This window comes from Bombina bombina, chromosome 5 (genome assembly GCF_027579735.1).
Source record: "Bombina bombina isolate aBomBom1 chromosome 5, aBomBom1.pri, whole genome shotgun sequence".
Taxonomy (NCBI): domain Eukaryota; kingdom Metazoa; phylum Chordata; class Amphibia; order Anura; family Bombinatoridae; genus Bombina; species Bombina bombina.
In genome coordinates this window covers 887663147-887686197 of record NC_069503.1, presented here as the reverse complement: position 1 = coordinate 887686197, position 23051 = coordinate 887663147, and the positions used below count along the sequence as shown (strand labels likewise).

Genomic DNA, 23051 nt, shown 5'->3' with positions numbered 1-23051 from the left:
GAGTCTGGTCCTCTTGATAATAAATCCAGTAAACGTTTAAATTCTTTTAATAAACCTCCTGTGCTTACTCCAGAGGTTTTTCCTGTTCCTGATGCTATTTCTGATGTTATTGCTAAGGAATTGTCTAAGCTTGGTGGTACTTTTATTCTTTCTTCAAGGTTTTAAAAGTTGTATCCTTTGCCAGTAGCTAAGTTAGAGTTTTGGGAAAAAGTCCCTAAGGTTGACAGGGCTATTTCTACTCTTGCTAAGCGTACTACTATTCCTATGGAAGATAGTACCTCTTTTAAGGATCCTTTAGATAGGAAAATTAAATTTTATCTAAGGAAAGCTTATTTACATTCTGGCTATATTCTCAGACCTGCCATTTCTATGGCTGATGTTGCTGCTGCATCAACTTTTTGGTTGGATAGCTTAGCACATCGGGGAAAAGATTCTGATTTGCATAGCATTGTTATTTTGCTTCAACATGCTAATCATTTTATCTGTGATGCTATTTTTGATATCATCAAGATTGATAATAAATCTATGTCTTTGGCTATTTTAACTAGAAGAGCTTAATGGCTCAAATCATGGAATGCTGATACGGTATCTAAGTCTAGGTTACTATCTCTATCATTCCAGGATAATAATTTGTTTGGCTGCCAGTTAGATTCTATTATTTCCACTATTACTGGGGGGAAGGGAGTTTTTTAGCCCCAAGATAAAAAGTCGAAGGGCAAATCTAAAGCTTCTAATCGGTTTCGTTCCTTTCGTCAGAATAGAGAACAGAAAAACACTCCTTTCCCTAAGGACTCTGGCTCCAATTGGAAGCCATCTTCGAGTTGGAATAAATCCAAGCCTTATAAGAAACCAAAGTCAGCCCCCAAAACTGCATGAAGGTGCGGCCCTCAATCCAGTTTTGCTTGTGGGGGGCAGGTTCCGTTCAGAATCATTGGATTCAGAATATTGTCTCTCAGGGGTATTGAATAGGTTTCAGAATAAGACCTCCAGTGAGATTATTTTCTCTCTCATTGTCCCAAAGAAGGGAAATTCTTTCAGACCAGTTCTGGATCTGAAGTTTTTGAATCAATTTGTAAGGGTCCCAACTTTCAAGATGGTGACTATAAGGACTATTCTGCCTTTTGTTCAGCAAGGTCATTACATGTCCTCAATAGACTTACAGGATGCGTATCTTCACATTCCGATTCATCCAGACCACTATCGGTTTCTGAGATTCTCTTTTCTAGACAAACATTACCAATTTGTTGCTCTTCCATTTGGCCTAGCGACAGCTGCAAGAATCTTTTTGAAGGTTCTTGGTTCCCTTCTATCTGTAATCAGAGAGCAAGGTATTGCGGTGTTTCCTTATTTGGACGATATCTTGGTACTGGCTCAATCTTTTCATTTTAGCAGAATCTCACACGAATCAACTTGTGTTGTTTCTTCAAAAACATGGTTGGAGGATCAATTTACCAAAGAGTTTCTTGATTCCTCAGACAAAGGTCACCTTTTTAGGTTTCCAGATAGATTCAGTGTCCATGACTCTGTCTTTAACAGACAAGAGACAAATTAATTTTGTTACTGCCTGTCAAAACCTTCAGTCTCGATCATTCCGTTCAGTGGATATGTGCATGGAAGTTTTAGGTCTCATGACTGCAGCATCGGACACAATCCCTTTGCTCGTTTTTATATGAAACCTCTGCAGCTTTACATGCTGAATCAATGGTGCAGGTATTATATTCAGATATCACAGTTGATATACTTAAATCCCAACATTCAACTATTTCTGTCCTTGTGGTTGGACCATCATCGGATTCTTCAAGGGGCCTCTTTTGTTCATCCTTTCTGGTCTGTTATTTCAACAGATGCAAGTCTCACAGGTTGGGGAGCTGTCTGGGGGTCTCTGACAGCACAAGGGGTTTGGAATCCTCAAGAGGCGAGGTTACCAATCAATATTTTTGAACTCCATGCTATTTTCAGGGCTCTTCAGGCTTGGCCTCTACTAAGGAGAGAATCATTTATTCATTTTCAGACAGACAATATCACAACTGTGGCATATGTCAATCATAAGGGTGGGACTTGCAGTTCTTTAGCAATGAAAGAAGTATCTTGAATACTTTCTTGGGCGTAATCCAACTCCTGTTTAATTTCTGCGATACATATCCCAGGTGTAGACAATTGGGAAGCAGATTATCTCAGCCGTCAGACTTTACATCCAGGGGAGTGGTCTCTCCATCCAGATGTATTTTGTCAGATTGTACAGATGTGGGGTCTTCCAGAAATAGATCTCATGGCGTCCCATCTAAACAAGAAACTTCCCAGGTATCTTTCCAGGTCCAGGGATCCTCAGGCGGAGATGGTGGATGCATTAGCAGTTCCTTGGTTTTACCAACCTGCTTAGATTTTTCCGCCTCTAGTTCTTCTTCCAAGGGTGATCTCCAAGATCATAATGGAACAAGCGTTACTGATAGCACCAGCATGGTCTCACAGGTTTTGGTATGCAGATCTTGTTCAGTTGCCAACCTTGGCCACTTCCTTTAAGGCCAGACCTTCTGTCTCAAGGGCCATTTTTCCATCAGGATCTCAAATCGCTAAATTTGAAGGTTTGGAATTTAAACGCTTAGTGCTTAGTCATAGAGGTTTCTTTGACTCAGTGATTAATACTATGCTACAGACTCGTAAGTCTTTTTCAAGAAAGATTTATTATCAGGTTTGGAAAACCTATATTTCATTGTGTTTTTCCCATAAATTCTCTTGGCATTCTTTTAGAGTTCCTAGAATTTTACAATTTCTTCAGGATGGTTTGGATAAAGGTTTGTCTGCAACTACTTTGAAGGGACAAATATCTGCTCTTTCTGTTTTATTTCATAGAAAGATTAAATCAATCTCTCCTCCTTGGAGTCTTAATTTGGTTTTGAAGGCTTTACAGGCTCCTCCTTTTGAGCTTATTTCTTCTTTGGATATTAAACTTCTTTCTTGGAAAGTGTTGTTTCTTTTGGCTATCTCTTCAGCTAGAAGAGTTTCTGAATTGTCTGCTCTCTCTTGTGAGTCTTCCTTTCTGATTTTTCATCAGAATAAGGCTGTTTTGCGGCCTTCATTTAAATTTCTTCCTAAAGTTGTGAATTCTAACAACATTAGTAGGGAAATTGTTGTTCTTTCCTTCTGTCCGAATCTTAAGAATACTCTTGAAAGATCTTTACATTCTTTGGATGTTGTTAGAGCTTTGGAATATTATGTTGAAGCTACTAACGATTTCAGGAAAACTTCTAGTCTATTTGTTGTTTTTTTCTGGTCCTAGGAAAGGCCAGAAAGCCTCTGCCATTTCCTTGGCATTTTGGTTAAAGCTTTTGATTCACAAGGCTTATTTGGAGGCGGGACAGTCTCCGCCTCAGAGAATTACATCTCATTCTACTAGATCATTCACCACTTCTTGGGCTTTTAAGAATGAAGCTTCAGTTGATCAGATTTGCAAAGCAGCAACTTGTTTTTCTTTGCATACATTTACTAAATTTTACTATTTTGATGTATTTGCTTCTTCTTAAGCAGTCTTTGGTTGAAAAGTTCTTCAGGCAGCTGTCTCAGTTTGATGATTCTGCTTATGATTTAAGTTTTTTTCTTGAAATTTATGTGAAATTTATAAGAGACTTATTTTTTTTGTGGATTAAATTTTTTTAGCGGAAATAGCTGTTTTTCAGTTTATCTCTCCCTCTCTAGTGACTCTTCTGTGGACTTCCAAATCTTGGGTATTTCTATCCCATATGTCACTAGCTCATGGACTCTTGCCAATTACATGAAAGAAAACATAATTTATGTAAGAACTTACCTGATAAATTCATTTCTTTCATATTGGCAATAGTCCATGAGGCCCACCCTTTTTTAGTGGTTATGATTTTTGTATAAAAGCACAATTATATTTCCAGTTAATCTTTTTGTATGCTTTTTTACTCCTTATTGTATCACCCCACTACTTGGCTATTCGTTAAACTGAATTGTGGCTGTGGTGAGGGTTGTATTTATAGGCATTTTGAGGTTTGGAAAACTTTGCCCCTCCTGGTAGGATTGTATATCTCATAGGTCACTAGCTTATGGACTCTTGCCAGTATGAAAGAAATGAATTTCTTATGTAAGTTCTTACATAAATTATGTTTCTTTCATGTAATTGGCAAGAGTCCATGAGCTAGTGACGTATGGGATATACAATCCTACCAGGAGGGGCAAAGTGTCCCAAACCTCAAAATGCCTAAAAATACAGCCCTCACCCCACCCACAATTCAGTTTTACAAACTTTGCCTCCTATGGAGGTGGTGAAGTAAGTTTGTGCTAAGATTTCTACGTTGATATGCGCTTCTCAGCATTTTGAAGCCCGATTCCTCTCAGAGTACAGTGAATGTCAGAGGGATGTGAAGGGAGTATCACCTATTGAATGCAATGGTTTTCCTCACGGGGGATCTATTTCATAGAATCTCTGTTATTGGTCGTAGAGATTCATCTCCTACCTCCCTATTCAGATCGATGATATACTCTCATATTCCATTACCTCTACTGATAACCGTTTCAGTACTGGTTTGACTATCTGCAATATGTGGATGGGTGTCTTTTGGTAAGTATGTTTTCATTACTTAAGACACTCTCAGCTATAGTTTGGCACTTTATGTATTTATATAAAGTTCTAAATATATGTATTGTACTTATATTTGCCATGATTCAGGTTTTCAGTATATTTCCTTTTGCTTTTTTTATGAGAAATGTATTTCTTACCTGGGGTATAGTCTCTTTTTCAAATTGACTGTCTTTTAAATTCGCGGGCAGAATTAGACTCACGAGGGCGCAAAATGCCAAAGTTTATTGCGCCATTCTTGGCGTGAGAGTTTTTTGGCGTGAAGTTACGTTTGTTGACACAAATTTGTCATTTCCGGCGTCTTAGTCGACGCCGAGTCCTTCACAAGTTTGCATCATCTATGACACGAGTGTGTCGTTTCCGGATGTTTTTGGCGCCAAAAAATATTTTTCTGTTTGTTGTGCCTATTCCTATATGCCTCTGGCCTTTTTTCTCTATCAGAGGGCTATGCTGTTTGCATTTTTCCCATTCCTGAAACTGCCATATAAGGAAATTGATAATTTTGCTTTATATGTTGTTTTTTCTCTTACATTTGCAAGATGTCTCAATCTGATCCTGTCTCAGAAATCACTGTTGGAACTCTGCTGCCTGATAACAGTTCTACCAAAGCTAAGTGCATTTGTTGTAAACTTGTGGATGTTAGATCTCCTGCTGTGGTTTGTAATAGTTGTCATGATAAACTTTTAAATGCAGAGAATGTATCCATCAGTAGTAGTTCATTACCTGTTGCTGTTCCCTCAACATCTAATGCACAAGATATACCTGTAAATTTAAAAGAATTTATTTCTGATTCTATTCAGAAGGCTTTGTCTTCCATCCCGCCTTCTAATAAACGTAAAAGGTCTTTTAAAACTTCTCATAAAGTTGATGAAATTTAAAATGACTGGCAACATGCTGAATTATCCTTCTCTGATGGGGATCTATCTGGTTCAGAAGATCCTGCCTTCATATATTGACACTGACAAATCTTCTTATTTATTTAAAATGGAGTATATTCGTTCTTTGTTAAAAGAAGTGTTGATTACATTGGATATGGAGGAAACTAGTAAACGTTTAAATTCTGTTTATAAACCTCCTGTGGTTATTCCAGACGTTTTTCTAGTTCCTGATGCTATTTCTGATTTCTAAGGAATGGAATAGGCCTGCTACTTATTTTATTCCTTCTTCAAGGTTTAAAAAATTGTATCCTTTGCCAGCAGTTACTTTAGAGTTTTGGGAAAAGATCCCCAAAGTTGATGGGGCTATCTCTAATCTTGCTAAACGTACTACTATTCCTACGGAAGATAGTACTTCTTTTAAAGATCCTTTAGCTAGGAAACTTGAATCTTATCTAAGGAAAGCCTATTTATATTCAGGTCATCTTCTCAGGCCTGCATTTTCTTTGGCTGATGTTGCAGCTGCATCATCTATTTGGTTGGAAACTTTAGTGCAACAAGTATTGGATCATGATTTGTCTAGCATTGTTAACTTGATTCAACATGCTAATAATTTTATTTGTGATGCCATTTTTGATATCATCAAAATTGATGTTAAATCTATGTCTTTAGCTATTTTAGCTAGAAGAGCTTTGTGGCTTAAATCTTGGAATGCTGACATGACTTCTAAGTGCAGATTGCTATCTCTTTCTTTTCAAGGTAATAAGTTATTTGGTTCTTAGTTGGATTCAATCATTTCAACTGTCACTGGGGGAAAGGGAGTTTTTTTGCCTCAGGATAAAAGACCTAAGGGTAAATCTAAAGCTTCTAACCATTTTCGTTCCTTTTGACAAAATATGGAACAGAAACCTAATCCCTCCACCAAAGAATCTGTTTCCAATTGGAAGCCTTCCTCGAATTGGAATAAATCTAAGCAATTTAAGAGATCAAAGCCAGCCCCCAAGTCCGCATGAAGGTGCGGCCTTCATTCCAGCTCAGCTGGTAGGGAACAGATTAAGATTTTTCAAAGATGTTTGGACCAATTTGGTCCAAAATCAATGAATTCAGAGTATTGTCTCTCAGGGGTACAGAAAATGATTCAGAGTAAGACCGCCTGTGAGAAGATTTTTTCTCTCACGCATCCCTGCAAACCCAGTAAAGGCTCAGGCTTTCCTGAAGTGTGTTTTAGACCTGGAGTTATCAGGGGTAATCATGTCAGTTCATTTTCAGGAACAGGGTCTGGGGTTTTATTCAAATCTATTCATTGTCCCAAAGAAAGAAAATTGATTCAGACCAGTTTTGGATCTAAAATTTTTTAATCGATCTGTAAGAGTACCAACTTTCAAAATGGTGACTATAAGGACTATTCTGCCTTTATGTCCACAATAGACTTACAGGATGCATATCTTCATATTCTGATTCATCCAGATCACTATCAGTTCCTGAGATTCTCTTTTCTAGACAAGCATTACCAATTTGTTGATCTTGCTTTTGGCCTAGCGACATCTCCAAGAATCTTTTCAAAAGGTTCTCGGTGCCCTACTCTCTGTAATCAGAGAGCGGGGTATTGCAGTGTTTCCTTATTTGGACGATATCTCGGTACTTGCTCAGTCTTTAAGTTCTGCAGAATCTCACACGAATTAACTAGTGTTGTTTCTTCAAAAACATGGTTGGAGGATCAATTTACCAAAAAGTTCTTTGATTCCTCAGACAAGGGTAATCTTTTTAGTTCTCCAGATAGATTCAGTGTCCATGACTTTGTCTCTAATGGATAAGAGACGTTTGAAATTGGTTGCAGCCTGTCGGAACCTTCAGTCTCAGTCACTCCCTTCAGTAGCTATGTGCATGGAAGTTTTAGGTCTCATGACTGCAGCATCGGACGTGATCCCCTTTGCTCGTTTCTTTTTAAAGACACAAGTCCACGGATCATCATCCTTGTTGGATTACACCTCCTGGTCAGCAGGACAAGGCAAAGAGCACCACAGCAGAGCTGATAAATTGCTCCTCCCTTCCCTCCCACTCCAGTCATTCTCTTTGCCTACGTTAGTGATATGAAGAGGTAAAGTGAGGTGTTAGTATAGATTCTTCAATCAACAGTTTATTATTTTGAAAGTAGTGCAAGATTGTGCTGCTTTGTTCTAGGGTGTAGCCATAGTCAATATCAGTCTCTTCAGTAGAGCTTTTGGTGGCTTTAAAGCAGTGGGAACTGGTGTGACATAATTCTCACTGCGCCTCCCATACCTTTCTGCTGCCCTTATCCTGATGGCCTAAGCAAGTATTAACTCGGGCCTTATCATTTTCCACAGGGCTATAGGAGGGAGAGGGCCTCTTAAACCTGTTGGGCTGTCCTGCTGTTGGACAGCATTAAGGTAAGTGCAGACTTTTTATTCTGGGAAATACATAAGACTCAGAGGAAAGTGGGCACTTCAATTATATCTTTATTTCATATAAGGCAAATAGAGCCTTTGACATGGGACTTCTGGCTCTCTATTTGTGGAGGGTGCTCTTTTTTGGCAGCTATGTACAGGCACTGGGGCTGGGAGTAAGGCTGGTCACTGTTGTTATTCTTATTATTATTGAAGGTTAAGCCAATCGGGCTGTGTACTTGTTAACGCCCACGATGGGCGGGGCCAACATTTTGCACGCTTCTCACTTCTGCTGCGCAGTTTCATCTAGTCTATCATTCGGAGACGTTCCGGTTTAACTGTGGGGCTAATAGGCTCTCAGACTAGCAGGACAGTAACATCTTGTTATCGCTCTTGAACCGCATGGTTTTTCAGGTTGAATAAGCAAGCGATTGTTAGCGCTCCAGGGTTTTCTTCTTCTGCACCGCTGGGACATTGCAGTGAGACCGGTCGGCAGGTAGGTGCCTCAGCGCAGCTGCTGAGGCGTAGGGGTGTCTGATTGTGTTTTAAAAACGTTTTTATTTATCTAAAAGTGATACGTTTTTGTTTTAAACAGGAAAATAGTCTGCATTTAAAATTTAAAGGCACAGTATCCTGTTATACATTCAAGTTTAATAAGTACTCTGTTTACAATTTGGCTTCATTTTACAACTCTGTTTTTTTTTCTCATGCAGTAAAAAAGTTCAGTTTTAAAATTTAAATGGCCAGTAACAATTTTTTGGTATTAAAATTTTTTTCTTTCTTTTTGCTTATTTCATTATTGTCTGTTCTCTAAAATGGATTTAGAAGCTGTGCAAAATGTTACTTATGCCATGTGTTTAGATGCCAATGTGGAACCTCTAGTTCCTTTTTGTCCCTCATGTATTGAGAGGGCTTTAAGCTATAGAGAGAACATTTTTAATGATAAAAATTTGTCAAAGGCTGATGCTTCTCAGGAGTCTAATGATTGGATTCAGAGTAAGCCGCAGCTTTCTCCCCAAGCGTCCCAATCTTTACCGCCCGTTCAAGCAGTGCCCTGTACTTCTACTCTAGCTCCTGCTGGAGTTACGTTAAAAGACATAGCTGCGGTTATGTCTTCCACAATTTCTGATGCGTTGTCTGCTTTTCCTATGCTACAAGGCAAACGTAAGAGAAAATAACCATGTGGTCAATGAGGGTAACTAGAAATATTTACCATAAGATGTGGCTTAAATATCTTTATTGGTGTGAATCCAAGGGCTACTCATGGAGTAGAGATAGGATTCCCAGAATTTTGTCTTTTCTCTAAGAAGGTTTGGAGACGGGTTTATCGACAAGTTCCCTAAAGGGTCAGATCTCTGCCTTATCTATTTTGTTACACAAACGTCTGGCAGATGTCCCAGATGTTCAATCTTTTTGTCAGGCCTTGGTTAGGATCAGGCCTGTGTTCAAACCAGTTACTCCTCCATGGAGTCTGAATTTAATTATTAAAGTTCTTCAAGGGGCTCCGTTTGAGGCTATGCATTCCTTAGATATTAAGTTGCTATCTTGGAAAGTTTTATTTCTTGTTGCTATTTCTTCTGCTCGAAGAGTGTCTGAGCTTTCGGCGTTACAATACAATTCACCTTACCTTATTTTTCATTCGGATAAGGTAGTTTTACGTACTAAATTAGGATTCCTTCCTAAGGTTGTTTCAGACAGGAACATTAATCAGGAGATTGTTGTTTCTTCCTTGTGTCCTAATCCTTCTTCTCAGAAGGAACGTCTTCTGCACAATTTGGACGTAGTCCGTGCTTTAAAGTTTTTCTTACAAGCAACTAAAGACTTTCATCAGTCTTCTTCTCTGTTTGTAATTTTCTCTGGTAAACGTAAGGGTCAGAAAGCTACAGCTACCTCTTTCTTTTTGGTTGCATATGAGACTTCTGGACAGCAGCCTTCTGAAAGAGTTATGGCTCATTCCACTAGGGCGGTTGCTTCCTCATGGGCATTCAAAAAATGAAGCTTCTGTAGAACAGATTTGCAAGGCTGCAACTTGGTCCTCTCTTCACACTTTTTCTAAATTCTATAAATTTGATACTTTTGCCTCGGCTGAGGCTGCTTTTGGGAGAAAGCTTCTTCAAGCAGTGATGCCTTCCGTTTAGGTTCCCTGTCTTGTCCCTCCCTTATCATCAGTGTACTCTAGCTTTGGTATTGTATTCCACAAGTAAGGATGATGATCTGTGGACTCGTCGTGTCTTTAAAAATAAAATAAAATTTATGCTTACCTGATAAATTTGTTTCTTTTTAGACACAATGAGTCCACGGCCCGCCCTGTTCTTTTAAGACAGCTTGTTAATTTTTATAAACTTCAGACACCTCTGCACCTTGGCTTTTCCTTTCTCTTCCTAACTTCAGTCGAATGAGTGGGAGGGAAGGGAGGAGCTATTTAACAGCTCTGCTGTGGTGCTCTTTGCCTCCTCCTACTAACCAGGAGGTGTAATCCCACAAGTAAGGATGATGATCCATGGACTCATCGTGTCTAAAAAGAAACAAATTTATCAGGTAAGCATACATTTTCTTTTTCATATGAGACCTCTCCAGCTTTGTATGCTGAACCAATGGTGCAGGGATTATACCAGGATATCACAATTAATATCCTTAAATCCCAATGTTCGACTATCTCTGACATGGTGGTTAGATCACTATCGTATTGTTCTAGAGGCCTCTTTTGTTCGTCCAACCTGGACTGTGATCACAACAGATGCGAGTCTTTCAGGTTGGGGAGCTGTTTGGGGATCTCTGACAGCACAAGGGGTTTGGAAATCTCAAGAGGCGAGATTACCAATAAATATTTTGCAAATCTGTGCGATTGTCAGGGCTCTTCAGTTTTGGCCTCTATTGAAGAGAGAACCGTTCATTTGTTTTCAGACTGACAATATCACAACTGTGGCATATGTCAATCATCAGGGTGGGACTCGCAGTCCTCAAGCTATTAAAGAAGTATCTAGGATACTTGTTTGGGCGGAATCCAGCTCCTGTCTAATTTCTGCGGTTCATATCCCAGGTATAGACAATTGGGAAGCTGATTATCTCAGTCGTCAGACTTTACATCCGGGAGAGTGGTCTCTCCACCCAGATGTGTTTTTTCAAATTGTTCAGATGTGGGGTCTTCCAGAAATAGATCTGATGACATCTCATCTAAACAAGAAACTTCCTAGGTACCTGTCCAGGTCCAGGGATCCTCAGGCGGAAGCAGTGGATGCATTGACACTTCCTTGGTGTTATTAACCTGCTTATATTTTCCCGCCTCTAGTAGTTCTTCCAAGAGTGATCTCCAAAATCATCATGAAACAATTGTTTGTGTTGCTGGTGGCTCCAGCATGGCCTCACAGGTTTTGTTATGCGGATCTTGTTCGGATGTCCAGTTGCCAACCTTGGCCACTTCCATTAAGACCGGACCTTTTGTCTCAAGGTCCGTTTTTCCATCAGTATCTCAAATCATTAAATTTGAAGGTATGGAAATTGAACGCCTAGTGCTTAGTCATAGAGTTTTCTCTGATTCAGTGATTAATATTATGTTACAGGTTTGTAAATCTGTTTCTAGAAAGATTTATTATCGAGTTTGGAAGACTTACATTTCATGGTGTTCCTCTAATGAATTCTCTTGGCATTCTTTTAGAATTCCTAGAATTTTACAGTTTCTTCAGGATGGTTTGGATAAAGGTTTGTCTGCAAGTTGCTTGAAAGGACAGATCTCTGCTCTTTCTGTTTTATTCCACAGAAAAATTGCTAAACTTCCTGATGTTCACGGTTTTGTACAGACTTTGGTTCGTATCAAGCCTGTCATTAAATCAATCTCTCCCCCTTGGAGTCTTAATTTGGTTTTGAAGGCTTTACAGGCTCCTCCATTTGAGCCTATGCATTCTTTGGACATTAAACTACTTTCTTGGAAAGTGTTGTTTCTTTTGGCCATCTCTTCTGCCAGAAGATTTTCTGAATTATCTGCTCTCTTGTGAATCTCCTTTTCTGATTTTTCATCAGGATAAGGCAGTTTTGCGGACTTCATTTAAATTCTTACCTAAAGTTGTGAATTCTAACAACATTAATAGAGAAATTGTTGTCCCTTCTTTGTGTCCTAATCCTAAGAATTCTTTGGAGAGATCTTTACATTCTTTGGATGTGGTGAGAGCTCTGAAATATTATGTTGAAGCTACTAAAGATTTCAGAAAGACTTCTAGTCTATTTGTTATCTTTTCTGCTTCCAGGAAAGGTCAGAAGGCTTCTGCCGTTTCTTTGGCATTGTGGTTAAAGCTTTTGATTCATCAAGCTTATTTGGAGTCGGTTAAGGCCCCGCCTCAGAGAATTACAGCTCATTCTACTAGATCAGTTTCCACTTCTTGGGCTTTTAAGAATGAAGCTTCAGTTGATCAGATTTGCAAAGCAGCAACTTGGTCTTCTTTGAATACATTTACTAAATTCTACCATTTTGATGTATTTGCTTCTTAGGCAGCAGTTTTTGGTAGAAAAGTTCTTCAGGCAGCTGTTTCAGTTTGATTCTTCTTCTTATGATTTAAGTTTTTCCTTTTATTTATGAGAATAAGCTTATATTTGGGTTGTGGATTTATTTTTTTCAGCAAAATGGCTGTTTTTATTTTATCCCTCCCACTCTAGTGACTCTTGCGTGGAGTTCCACTTCTTGGGTATTGCTATCCCATACGTCACTAGCTCATGGACTCTTGCCAATTATATGAAAGAAAACATAATTTATGTAAGAACTTACCTGATAAATTAATTTCTTTCATATTGGCAAGAGTCCATGAGGCCCACCCCTTTTTTATGGTGGTTATGATTTTTTTGTATAAAGTACAATTATTTCCAAATTCCTTTGTTGATGCTTTTTACTCCTTTCTTATCACCCCACTACTTGGCTATTCGTTAAACTGAATTGTGGGTGTGGTGAGGGGTGTATTTATAGGCATTTTGAGGTTTGGGAAACTTTGCCTCTCCTGGTAGGATTGTATATCCCATACGTCACTAGCTGATGGGCTCTTGCCAATATGAAATAAATTAATTTATCAGGTAAGTTCTTACATAAATTATGTTTTTTTGTATCATGCTGCTTGTTTAATTCTAAGATACATTGCCATAGATATCTATTAAATGTTATAAACGCTTTTATTTTACTTTACCGTCTTCTATTAGAACCTAGCCCATGCCCTCCAGAATTGAGCAATATTCCTCCAATCTGTGCGATTATATGCACATATCGGCATTTGTAAAATTAGCCGCCTGCTCATGCACAACTTTACCCGTACGCCTGTAACTTCACAGTAATACCCAAGTAGTTCAAGGCTGGGTGTTACTGTGTACGATCAAGCTGAATAGGGGGCTAGTTTATGAGGCAGTAGCGTAGTAGTGCTTGGTACTCCATATTTGTGACGTAACTGTGCTATTCAGCGGTGATAGAGAAAGCAGTTTTCTTGGAGTAATACATTAATGCTGATATTTTCTAATAATCTTCATTTCTCTTGTTAGGTGTATCCAGTCCACTGATCATCCATTACTTGTGGGATATCCTCCTTCCCAACAGGAAGCTGCAAGAGGATCACCCACAGCAGAGCCGCTATACAGCTCCCCCCCTAACTGCCATACCCAGTCATTCTCTTGCAAGCTCTCAACATAGTTGAAGGTAGTAAGAGGAAAGTGGTAAAATATAGTTAGTTTTTTCTTCAATCAAAAGTTTATTGTTTTTAAATGGTACCGGAGTGTACTATTTTATCTCAGGCAGCATTTAGAAGAAGAATCTGCCTGCGTTTTTCTATGATCTTAGCAGAAGTAACTAAGATCCACTGCTATTCTCACATATGTCTGAGGAGTGAGGTAACTTCAGAGGGAGAATGGCGTGCAGGGTATCCTGCAATAAGGTATGTGCAGTTAAGTTTTTCTAGGGATGGAATTTGCTAGAAAATGCTGCTGATATCGGATTAATGTAAGTTAAAGCCTAAATACAGTGATTTAATAGCGACTAGTATCAGGCTTGCTATCAGAGGTATATACTCTGATTAATGTGCTATATAAAACGTTTGCTGGCATGTTTAATCGTTTTTATATATGCTTTGGTGATAAAACTTATTGGGGCCTAGTTTTTTCCACATGGCTGGCTTTATTTTTGCCTAGAAACAGTTTCCTGAGGCTTTCCACTGTTATAGTATAAAAGTTACAGTTGGTGCAGTTAAAATTACAAACTGTGACATTCAGCTTCCCTCAGCAGTCCCCTGCATGCTATAGGACATCTCTGAAGGGCTCAAAAGGCTTCAAAAGTAGGAGCTGTGGCAGTTGTTATGACTGTTTAAAAAACATATTTTTCGTTTTGTTAATCTGTTTTTTGTATTAAGGGGTTAATCATCCATTTGCAAGTGGGTGCAATGCTCTGCTAACTTGTTACATACACTTTAAAAATTTTGTTAGTTTAACTGCCTTTTTTCACTGTTATTTCAAATTTTGGCAATATTTGTTTCTCTTAAAGGCACAGTAACGTTTTTTTATATTGCTTGTTAACTTGATTTAAAGTGTTTTCCAAGCTTGCTAGTCTCATTGCTAGTCTGTATAAACATGTCTGACATAGAGGAAATTCCTTGTTCATTATGTTTTAAAGCCATGGTGGAACCCCATAGGAGAATGTGTACTAAATGTATTGATTTCACTTTAAACAATAAAGATCAGCTGTTATCTTTAAAAGAATTATCACCAGAGGATTCTGACGAGGGGGAAGTTATGCCGACTAACTCTCCCCACGTGTCGGACCCTTTGACTCCCGCTCAAGGGACTCACGCTAAAATGGCGCCAAGTACATCAAAGACGCCCATAGCGATTACTTTGCAGGACATGGCGGCAATCATGGCTAATACCCTGTCAGCAGTATTAGCCAGACTGCCTTAATTCAGAGGAAAGCGCAATAGCTCTGGGGTTAGACGTAATACAGATGTTTTAAGGCCCATGTCTGATACTGCGTCACAATATGCAGAAGCTGAGGAAGAGCTTCAGTCTGTGGGTGACTTCTCTGACTCGGGGAAACCTTATTCAGATATGTCTACTTTTAAATTTAAGCTTGAGAACCTCCGGTTGTTGCTTGGAGAGGTTTTAGCTGCTCTGAATGACTGTGACACAATTGCAGTGCCAGAGAAATTGTGTAGACTGGATAAATACTATGCGGTGCCGGTGTGTACTGACGTTTTTCCAATACCTAAAAGGTTTACAGAAATTATTACTAAGGAGTGGGACAGACCCGGTGTGCCGTTTTCCCCCCCTCCTATTTTTAGAAAAATGTTTCCAATAGAGGCCACCACACGGGACTTATGGCAGACGGTCCCTAAGGTGGAGGGAGCAGTTTCTACTTTAGCAAAGCGTACCACTATCCCTGTCGAGGACAGTTGTGCTTTTTCAGATCCAATGGATAAAAAATTAGAAGGTTACCTTAAGAAAATGTTTATTCAACAAGGTTTTATCCTGCAGCCCCTTGCATGCATTGCTCCTGTCACTGCTGCTGCGGCGTTCTGGTTTGAGTCTCTGGAAGAGGCCTTTCAGACAGCTACTCCATTGACTGAAATACTTGACAAGCTTAGAACACTTAAGCTAGCTAATTCTTTTGTTTCTGATGCCATTGTTCATTTGACTAAACTAACGGCTAAGAATTCTGGATTCGCCATCCAGGCGCGTAGGGCGCTATGGCTTAAATCTTGGTGAGCTGACGTGACTTCAAAGTCTAAATTACTTAACATTCCCTTCAAGAGGCAGACCCTATTCGGGCCTGGTTTGAAGGAAATTATTGCTGACTATACTGGAGGTAAGGGTCATACCCTTCCTCAGGACAGAGCCAAATCAAGGGCCAAACAGTCTAATTTTCGTGCCTTTCGAAACTTCAAGGCAGGTGCAGCATCAACTTCCTCTGCTACAAAACAAGAGGGAACTTTTGCGCAATCCAAGCCGGCCTGGAAATCTAACCAGGCCTGGAGCAAAGGCAAGCAGGCCAGAAAGCCTGCTGCTGCCTCTAAGACAGCATGAAGGAATGGCCCCCTATCCGGCAACGGATCTAGTAGGGGGCAGGCTTTCTCTCTTCGCCCAGGCGTGGGCAAGAGATGTTCAGGATCCCTGGGCGTTGGAGATCATATCTCAGGGATATCTTCTGGACTTCAAAGTTTCCCCCCCACAAGGGAGATTTCACCTTTCGAGATTATCTGTAAACCAGATAAAGAAAGAGGCATTCTTACGCTGTGTGCAAGACCTCCTAATAATGGGAGTGATCCATCCAGTTCCACAGATGGAACAAGGACATGGATTTTATTCAAATCTGTTTGTGGTTCCCAAAAAAGAGGGAACCTTCAGACCAATTTTGGATCTAAAGATCTTCCTCAGAGTTCCATCGTTCAAAATGGAAACTATTCGGACAATCCTACCTATGATCCAGGAGGGGTCAGTACATGACCACAGTGGATTTGAAGGATGCTTACCTTCACATACCGATTCACAAAGATCATCATCGGTTCCTAAGGTTTGCCTTTCTAAACAGGCATTACCAGTTTGTGGCTCTTCCCTTCGGGTTAGCTACAGCCCAAGAATTTTTACAAAAGTTCTGGGGTCTCTTCTGGCGGTCCTAAGACCACGGGGCATAGCAGTGGCCCCTTATCTAGACGACATCCTGATACAGGCGTCAAACTTCCAAATTGCCAATTCTCATACGGACATAGTGTTGGCATTTCTGAGGTCGCATGGGTGGAAAGTGAACAAGGGAAAGAGTTCTCTATCACCCCTCACAAGGGTTTCCTTCCTAGGAACTCTGATAGATTCTGTAGAAATGAAAATTTACCTGACGGAGTCCAGGTTATCAAAGCTTCTAAATTCCTGCCGTGTTCTTCACTACATTCCGCGCCCTTCGGTGGCTCAGTGCATGGAAGTGATCGGCTTAATGGTAGCGGCGATGGACATAGTGCCATTTGCGCGCCTACATCTCAGACCGCTGCAATTATGCATGCTCAGTCAGTGGAATGGGGATTACACAGATTTGTCCCCTCTGCTAAATCTGGATCAAGAGACCAGAGATTCTCTTCTCTGGTGGCTATCTCGGGTCCATCTGTCCAAAGGTATGACTTTTCGCAGGCCAGATTGGACAATTGTAACAACAGATGCCAGCCTTCTAGGTTGGCGTGCAGTCTCAGGAGGAGAAACTCCTCCCAATAAATATTCTGGAGTTAAGAGCAATATTCAATGCTCTTCTAGCTTGGCCTCAGTTAGCAACCCTGAGGTTCATCAGATTTCAATCTGACAACATCACGACTGTGGCTTACATCAACCATCAAGGGGGGACCAGGAGCTCCCTAGCGATGTTAGAAGTCTCCAAGATAATTCGCTGGGCAGAGACTCACTCTCATGGCGTCTCGTCAGAACGCCAAGCTTCCTTGTTACGGATCCAGGTCCAGGGACCCAGAAGCGACGCTGATAGATGCTCTAGCAGCACCGTGGTTCTTCAACCTGGCTTATGTGTTTCCACCGTTTCCTCTGCTCCCTCGACTGATTGCCAAAATCAAACAGGAGAGAGCATCGGTGATCTTGATCGCGCCAGTGTGGCCACGCAGGACCTGGTATGCAGACCTGGTGGACATGTCATCCTTTCCACCTTGGCCTCTGCCTCTGAGACAAGACCTTCTACTACAAGGTCCTTTCAATCATCCAAATCTATTTTCTCTGAGACTGACTGCCTGGAGATTGAACACTTGATTTTATCAAGGCGTGGCTTCTCCGAGTCAGTCATTGATACCTTAATACAGGCACGAAAGCCTGTAACCAGGAAAATCTACCATAAGATATGGCGCAAATATCTTCATTGGTGTGAATCCAAGAATTACTCATGGAGTAAGGTTAGGATTCCTAGGATATTGTCCTTTCTCCAAGAGGGTTTGGATAAAGGATTATCAGCTAGTTCTTTAAAGGGACAGATTTCTGCTCTGTCTATCCTTTTGCACAAGCGTCTGGCAGAGTTTCCAGACGTCCAGGCATTTTGTCAGGCTTTGGTTAGAATTAAGCCTGTGTTTAAACCTGTTGCTCCTCCATGGAGCTTAAACTTGGTTCTTAAGGTTCTTCAAGGAGTTCCGTTTGAACCCCTTCATTCCATTGATATCAAACTTTTATCTTGGAACGTTCTGTTTTTGATGGCTATTTCCTCGACTCGTAGAGTCTCTGAGTTATCAACTTTACAATGTGATTCTCCTTATCTGATTTTCCATACAGATAAAGTAGTTCTGCGTACAAAACCTGGGTTTTTACCTAAGGTAGTTTCCAACAAGAATATCAATCAAGAGATTGTTGTTCCATCATTGTGTCCTAATCCTTCTTCAAAGAAGGAACGTCTTTTACATAATTTGGACTTAGTCCGTGCTTTAAAGTTTTACTTACAAGCGACTAAAGATTTTCGTCAAACATCTTCCCTGTTTGTTGTTTACTCTGGACAGAGGAGAGGTCAAAAGGCTTCGGCAACCTCTCTTTCTTTTTGGCTTCGGAGCGTAATACGCTTAGCCTATGAGACTGCTGGACAGCAGCCCCCTGAAAGGATTACAGCTCATTCTACTAGAGCTGTGGCTTCCACCTGGGCCTTTAAAAATGAGGCTTCTGTTGAACAGATTTGCAAAGCTGCGACTTGGTCTTCGCTTCATACCTTTTCAAAATTTTACAAATTTGATACTTTTGCTTCTTCGGAGGCTATTTTTGGGAGAAAGGTTCTTCAGGCAGTGGTCCCTTCCGTTTAAGTACCTGCCTTGTCCCTCCCTTCATCCGTGTACTTTAGCTTTGATATTGGTATCCCACAAGTAATGGATGATCCGTGGACTGGATACACCTAACAAGAGAAAACATAATTTATGCTTACCTGATAAATTTATTTCTCTTGTGGTGTATCCAGTCCACGGCCCGCCCTGTCCTTTTAAGGCAGGTCTAAATTTGAAACTACAGTCACCACTGTACCCTATGGTTTCTCCTTTCTCGGCTAGTTTCGGTCGAATGACTGGATATGGCAGTTAGGGGGGGAGCTGTATAGCGGCTCTGCTGTGGGTGATCCTCTTGCAGCTTCCTGTTGGGAAGGAGGATATCCCACAAGTAATGGATGATCCGTGGACTGGATACACCACAAGAGAAATAAATTGATCAGGTAAGCATAAATTATGTTATTTTTTATATTTTTTCTTCTGCAACATTGTTATTTTATCATTTTAATGTGAGTTTAAGTTATGATTTGTCACTGATCCCGCTATCAGCTGCTAATACACTGCATAGGAAACAAAGTGCTGTCAATCAATTTGTGAATGTCCCATAATGACATATAGTTAAAAGTGAATTCTGGAGCGTGATACGGCTCAAGAGGAAGTAAGCTATAATTGGATAAACTACAGAGACTAATTATTGCTTTATGCAATGGTGGATTAGATTCTGCAGCAGGGCACTATTTTCAACTTTTATCTGTATTTTTTTCATATACTTAGGAATAGCTAATTTCAGTTTTGACCACACTGAGATATTGTTCATTTAGTAAAGTTGAATTAGATATAGAATTTGAGTAGGTTATTTTCTATACCTTTATAACTTCCTTGGCTTCATTATTCAGAGACATGGTTTTAACAACCAGTTTTCTATAAAATATTTTGCTTTATTTGTATGTTATGCCATCTTATGTGGTTTTATAAATCTCATAGCTTTGGGGAAAGAAAACTAATAAAGCACTGGCACAAATATTTAATTATTAACAGATATTACTGTGGCATAATTATAAGGAATAAAATAGTTTCTGTTGTATGTGGTAAAGCCTGTGTACTGAACTTCATGGGAAATTTGCTAAATTATTTGTGCAGCTTTTTAAAAGTGTACTTTTTGTCCCACTGGTTTGCTACCTTTGTAAAATGTTATTTTCTAATGATAAGAATTTGTTAGCATGTATGTGTCCTAATTGGTGAAAATTCAGAAAAGCTATCTTTGCTTTCATTCTTACAGGAAAGTCATATTTACGAAACCGCCTTTTCAGAGGGCTCGATTCTTGGCCTTCATCTTTCTGTGTATGTATATAAAATACAGATTTAACTGTTTTGGTATATAACATGTCTATTTATCTTAAAGTTAAATAAAACCAATTTTTGTAAATAAACAAGAAGATAGCAATATGGATTGATTATAACAAATTGCATTGTGTTAATCTTTGACAGCAAATTTTGATTTAGTTTTAGTCATAGTCTTTTGACTAAAATGCCATTTTAGTTTTAGTCGTATTTTAGTCATCAGAATTTCTTTAGTTTTATGCTCATTTTAGTCTAGTTTTAGTCAACAATATTAACAAGCACCATATTGTTTAGTTATACGCAACATATCATTTGCAACCAAATAGGCTACTTTAGTTACACAAAACAGGGACTGTGCAATCTTGTATATAAGCTATCTGAGAACAAAATATATTTTTATTTGCTTATGCTGTTAATATTACTATATATTTAAAATGAGTGGAAATAAGAATCACTGTTTACTGAAAAGTTTTTAGGCCTCTAAGATAAAAATTTGCTGGTTATTCTAGAATAGCAAACAGCTTTCAGGAGCAAGAAAAGTGTGTGTTGGGTGTGTGCCGTATGGGTAGCATGGCTATTGGATTAAAGGTGGAAACGTCACTTAATGAAAAGAAATAAGTTGTGCTGTGGACGTCAGGATGGGGTTAATTTAGTTTTTAACCCTTAAACTTTACTTAAGGTTTTAATGCGCACTTAATGTTCTAGCAAAGATTTGGCTTGCACTCAAGGGCAATCTATAACTTTCAACTTGTAATATGAGCGCAAATTAGCGCGTTTGCAATCTCCAGTATTGGTTTTGCTAGAACATCAGCCCAGGTCAGCTGTAGGTGCTATTAAGTGGAAGCATCTAAGGGCAACAGCCCATCCACAAAATTGTAGACCAATCTCACAGAGCAGGGCTGCCAAAAACTGTACAAATCACCTACCACCTGTTGCATCACTCACTACAGAGTTCCACACTTCCCCTGGAAGCAACATCAGCGCAGGAACTGTGCGTTGGGAGCTTTATGAAATGAGTTGTTGTGGCTTAGCATCTGTACACAAGACTGTTATCAACAGTATTGGCTGGAGTGGTGTAAAGCACACACTCACTGGACTGTGGAGCAGTGGAAACATGTTCTTTGGAGTTATGAATCACACTTTACTATCTGGCAGTCTTATGAAGGAATCTGGGTGTGGTGAATGCCAGGAGAACACTACCTACTGTAATGCATAGTGCATACTGTAAAGTTTGGTGGAGGAGGCATAATAACCTGGTGCGTTTTCTCAGGTTTTGGGGTAGGCCACTTAGTTCCAGTGTAGGGTCATCTTAATGCTACAAAGGCATGTTAGACAATCGGGTGCTTCCAACTTTGCTGCATCAGTTTGTGGAAGGCCCTTTCCTGTTTCAGCATGACTGTTGCCCCTAAGCACAAAGCGAAGTCCATGAAGATATGGTTTGACAGGTTTAATGTGGAGGAACTTAAGTGTCCTGCACAGAGCCCTGACCCTCAACCCAGTTGAACACCTTTAAGAAGAATTGGAATACCAATTGTGAGCCAGACCTAATCATTAAACATCAGTGCCTGAATGGGCACAAATTCCCACAAACATGTTCCAAAACTTTGTGGAAAGCCGTTGTGGCTGTTATTGTTTCAATTGCCTCCCTTATTTTAGACATCCTTCATATCAGACATTTTCTGCATTAGCCAGGAATGTCAGAGTTTTCCAGTAATGCAGTCAGTGGTGTCATTCTTTCATAAAGGTGTTTAGAATCCAAGAGTCATAACTCCTGGGAAACCCACTTCTGACCACTAGGAGAAGGCCAAGATTCCCCAAACTCTGAGAGCCCTTAAATACCCTTCCACCTCACTGTTAAATGTATTAAATTAGACTGATTTGAGGCCCATTTTCCCCTCACAGAAATTCTGTTTGGACAGAGGGAAGTTAATGGAGTATTGGATAGTGGCACAATTACTCCCATTGGGAGTTAGTCAACGGCCTGCCAGAGGTGTTGTGGGGATCGGTCCCTAGCTTCCTCTTGATTGATCATCGTTATACTCCACATACACAGATCCATATGTATATATGTGTATACATTTGTTAATTATGCAAATCTTCTGTATATAGTGGTCTTTTAAGATTTAAGAGGGGGAGGGAAAGGGGGGGGGGGGAGGGGGGGAGGGAAAGGGGGGGAGGGGGGGAGGGAAAGGGGGCGAAAGGGGGAGGGAGAGGATGAGAGGGGGGGAGGGAAAGGGGGGGGAAAGGGGGAGGGAGAGGATGGGAGGGGGGGAGGGAAAGGGGGGGAAAGGGGGAGGGAGAGGATGAGAGGGGGGAGGGGGGAAAGGGGGAGGGGAAAAAGATAGGGGGAAGAGGGAGAGGGGGGGAAGAGGGAGAGGGGGGGGCAGAACCTAGACTGAAAGTGAAGTCCCCTTCATTGAGCAAACCATGTAACCCAGGTTATAGTTTGATGTAGATACTCTCCTCCTCGACATCCTACATTACTAGGAGGGGACTGCAATAATGTTAAGGGAACACAATAAGGGTGCCAGGTTTAGTGGTTGGATATTCGTATAGTAGGATTGACTAGTTTAGTTCACTAATAAGCACGCATTCAAGCCAAGTATCGGGGACACTGTTCAGCAGACATATTTGCAACTTAGAATGTTACTAAAGTGTATGCTATATAAGCATCACTCTCTCTTGCTCATGAAAGTAGGGAACATCTGCTCAAACCCTTAAAGCAATCTTTTTAAGCTAAATGATAGGAGCTAAGCATTTATTGGGATGCTGACTAGTGCTCTACAAAAGAAAAACAGGTGGCTGTAGTATGACACTTAAAATAAGTTACTAGGTAGCATGTTGAAAATGAGTAGAAAGCATACAGGAGATAACATACTCAGTAATTACCAGTACAATACCCTACGTGCACATCAAGTCCAAGTAAGAAGGGTACCCAGTGTTGAGAATACAAGTTGAAATCAGCCTAAGGGCATCATAAAACCTTAAATACTATACGGTAACTTGACTCTAGTAAGTGGTACAAAAGAATCCACCGCGCTTCACACCAACAGAGTCCTAATGCTCCGCAAGCCCAGATCAGCCTTAGTGTCTCTCTTCAGCCCAC

At 40.2% G+C, this 23051-nt stretch overlaps 1 protein-coding gene across 1 annotated transcript in view; it reads left to right on the top strand.

Moving 5' to 3' along the window:
• The window catches only part of RB1CC1 (RB1 inducible coiled-coil 1), a gene marked incomplete in the record, with an annotated part of 595085 nt that overhangs the window by 249711 nt on the left and 322323 nt on the right, over nucleotides 1–23051 (top strand). Inside the window, 1 exon segment of the mRNA XM_053715035.1 lies at nucleotides 19884–19945. Within this exon segment, the coding sequence (XP_053571010.1) occupies nucleotides 19884–19945 (62 nt within the window).